Here is a 3211-nt window from a genome sequence, read left to right as displayed (position 1 = left end):
CGGCGGCACCCGCGCGTCCCTCGGGGCGGCCTGAGGGGCTGTCCCTGTCCCTCCGTGCCTTTGTGTTCAGCGGGTAAATGCCATGCGAGGTAGAGGCTAAGAACTGCCAAAGCCATACAATGCAGGTATGGTGGTCTGTGATCGGCAGAAACCTGTGGTCAGTACATTGGAAGCCTGAACTGCATAGTTCCGTGCTCTGGCTTCAGATTTTGAACGGCAGAAGTTTGCATTGTATTGCTTTTCTCTTTCTCTTCTGTCACGGCACAGCTCTTTACATTGTTTCAGTAACTCTGTTAAGATAGAGTTGTAGGAAGTTTCAGATGCCTTTCTGCACATTCCTTAAAGGATGGAAGGGGAAACAAACCTCAGGGACCCTGCTGTTATATAATTCCTTTCATAGCTGTGCTCTAACACAAGAGTAATTTTTCTGAGAGGTTATTCCTGCTCCTTGTGGTCTGAGTACTTGAAATTTTCTTCTGAGTTTCAGCCTACACATGTTCTGCATCAGTTTGTACCTATGGCCAAATTCTGGTACTGTATTCAGTCAGTTTGCTAAGCCATAAACGTTTCTGGGAAATCATGCCTGTCAGAGAGAAAGTGCATATCTTGCTTTGTTACTGGGTTGAAGGAAGTTACCAAGGGAAGGCTTTAGAGTTGTGCAGAAGTGCAGGATTTTGGAGAAGGGCACTCCTTTTCTGGTCCAAGGCTGATAGCAGATTCTGGTAGGCATCAGGGCAATGCTGCAGGATAGGGAGTGAGCCCCTTCTTGGAACTGGCCCCACGGGAAAGGGAGTCCTCTGTGGTAAGCTGGCCTTGGGTGGAGGTTGCTTATTGTTGTTCTCTTAATGATGTCCAAAAATAGACAGTATGACACTTTATCTGAGCTCCCTTGCCACTTTACAATGTGGGTGTTTTCCTGAGCATGAATCTCAGGTTATTTTTCTTCAAGTGGCTAAAGTGGTGCCATCTCCCGCCCTTTAACCCACCTCATGATTCCCCCAGCATTGTTACCAGCACAATTGTTCAGGGGCCAGACAATGAACTGATTCCCTGAAATGGGTCAGAATTAAACAATGCATATTGGGAGGGTTTTGGATATATTTGTATGTGTAACTGAGACTGCTTGCATGATCTCAGCTTGCACAGACATCCATATGACAACGAGGGGGCAGCGAACAGTGTGGGAGTCAGAATGAGCAGCCAAGGATGGGAACCAGTTAAGCCAGGCTTGCTGCCCAGGAAAGTGCTCCCAGCTGTGTTCCAGTTCACCCATTTTGGATGTTTCTGTTCTCTCTGCGTGATTTAACTCACTCTGTGTCTCAAGAGTTTCACCACTTGTACCAGCACAAAGTGAATGAAGGACACACAGGCATGAGCAGCCAGGAGGCACCAAAAGAACTGCATTTAAAACTGTTTTAAAATGTTGGGCTTTACACTGGAGCTTTGCCACTCCTACGGGAACAGAAACTTCCAGCACCGAGGAAGGATATTTAGCTGGGGGGACTGACACACTAAACCAGGGCACCAAGGTTTGCCAGCTCACCTTTTACTGAAAAACTAAGACCAGATGTGTTATCAAGTCAAGAACCAGCTCATGCACTGGAAAGATGAGCCTCAGTTCTCTGAACAGAACTGTTTGTACCAGCTACACTCAATTTCTTCATTGTAACAGCCAAGGCTCTACTCTTTCTATAGTCTCATTTACTTAATGAGGACAGAGAGTCTCTAAGATGTTATCTATTAATGTGAAGTATTTCCTTTTCATGTTGTCATCCCTGAAGTCACGTGGCACCTCCTATGCTGATGGTTTAAAACATCCTATTTGCTATACAATTCAGGCTAACTTAACTCCATTTTCACTCACATTTCTAGGGTGGGGCATGGTTACAATAGATGTAACTGCTTAAATCAGTTGCAAATAAAATCCAGAATGCCTATGTGATATTAAAGGTTTCTGAACACAGTTGCTACAACATAAAATGAAACCCAATTATGTGGTGTTAACAGTATTACAAACATAGGCACTTGGGAAATAGTAACTCTGAAACAGAGGACATTTTGCTGAAGAAAAGGAACAAGAAAAGTTTTCTATCATCCTCTTTTTTGGAACATTTGGGTTAACAAACAGTTAAATTTTAATTTGCGTAGAAAACCAGATAGCAGTTTTCTATTCCAATCCTTAGTCTATTTCTGCAAGACGTGGGAAGGCCTGGAACAGGCAAAGCAGGAGCACAAATCTGAAACTCCCACATCTCAAGTGAGACTATTTCAGAGTCATTATCTCACTTGTTCTTACTAGAAATTCCATCTGGAAACTGCAAAGTCTTTCCCAGAGAAACTTTCAACAAAAGTTGTGGGTTTTCCCCCCTACCAAAAGAAACTTTTAAGTAAAATTGCTAACCAGTTGGAATTAAGAATTTGAGTCTGTTCGAGTTAATTAACAACTTCCTCTTCTTGCTCCTTTAAAAAAGCAGAACAATGGGTATTTAATCTGGTGATGGAATAGTGACATAATTGTGAGCAAAAGTTAATCAGAATATGCATAAGAAGAAAAATGCAAATTAATTTGCAACAATCATGCTGTTAGAAATGTTAGTTTTAAGGTTGACAGATCACCTCAAAAGCCCCTTTTTTTTGCCTCAATCTGTTTCTGAAAAGCGTTAGGGGGACTGCCTGAACTGAATTTAATCTTTAAGGTTTGGGGATATATTGAAATACTGCATTAAAAAAATCTTTCTGAGTGGTCCTTCATTAGTTTTTCTATAGTTGCACCTGGATTTCCTGAAAAGACCTTTATAGGTAAAAGAGGAAAAAAAATAGAAATCCTACCATAAAAGTGATTGTCAGTAAAGAATATATATACTTGCAAGCTGGTCAGGGCAGGGTGCTGATAACACCAAGGCGGCAGTTTGATCCCTGTGGGGCACTCACTTAAGAGCTGAACTTAATGATCCCTCTGGGCCCCTTCCGACTAAGAATATTCTAAGATCCTGTGTGAAGTGATTCTGCTCCTGCACACTGTAGGGGGAGATACAGAGACAGACACACACACAAAAGCTCAAGTAGTGTAAAGTCTGCACGGTTTCTGGAGAATCCAAATCTATAAAATACAAGAGCAAGGATGTCCCTAAGAAAGGGCACCTGCAGTGACTGGAGCTGGTTTCTGTGCGGCAGCCGAGCTCCCTGGGCCGCGCTGTGCTGCCCCCACCGG

At 43.1% G+C, this 3211-nt stretch overlaps 2 protein-coding genes across 2 annotated transcripts in view; one reads left to right on the top strand and one right to left on the bottom strand.

The window, feature by feature from the left end:
• SLC30A4 (solute carrier family 30 member 4) overlaps positions 1-991 on the bottom strand; it is a 16188-nt gene extending 15197 nt beyond the window's left edge. Inside the window, exon 1 of the mRNA XM_014306444.2 lies at positions 987-991. Coding sequence (XP_014161919.2) covers positions 987-991 — 5 coding nt within the window. The remainder of the gene's footprint in view (positions 1-986) is intronic.
• A 1487-nt stretch (positions 992-2478) lies between these two features.
• The window catches only part of BLOC1S6 (biogenesis of lysosomal organelles complex 1 subunit 6), a 6796-nt gene continuing 6063 nt past the window's right edge, over positions 2479-3211 (top strand). Inside the window, exon 1 of the mRNA XM_031055896.1 lies at positions 2479-2482. Coding sequence (XP_030911756.1) covers positions 2479-2482 — 4 coding nt within the window. The remainder of the gene's footprint in view (positions 2483-3211) is intronic.

The sequence above is a fragment of the Geospiza fortis genome, unplaced genomic scaffold, assembly GCF_000277835.1.
Source record: "Geospiza fortis unplaced genomic scaffold, GeoFor_1.0 scaffold171, whole genome shotgun sequence".
Lineage (NCBI taxonomy): Eukaryota > Metazoa > Chordata > Aves > Passeriformes > Thraupidae > Geospiza > Geospiza fortis.
Note: the sequence above shows the minus strand (reverse complement) of the source record. Positions and strands in the feature narration are given on the sequence as shown.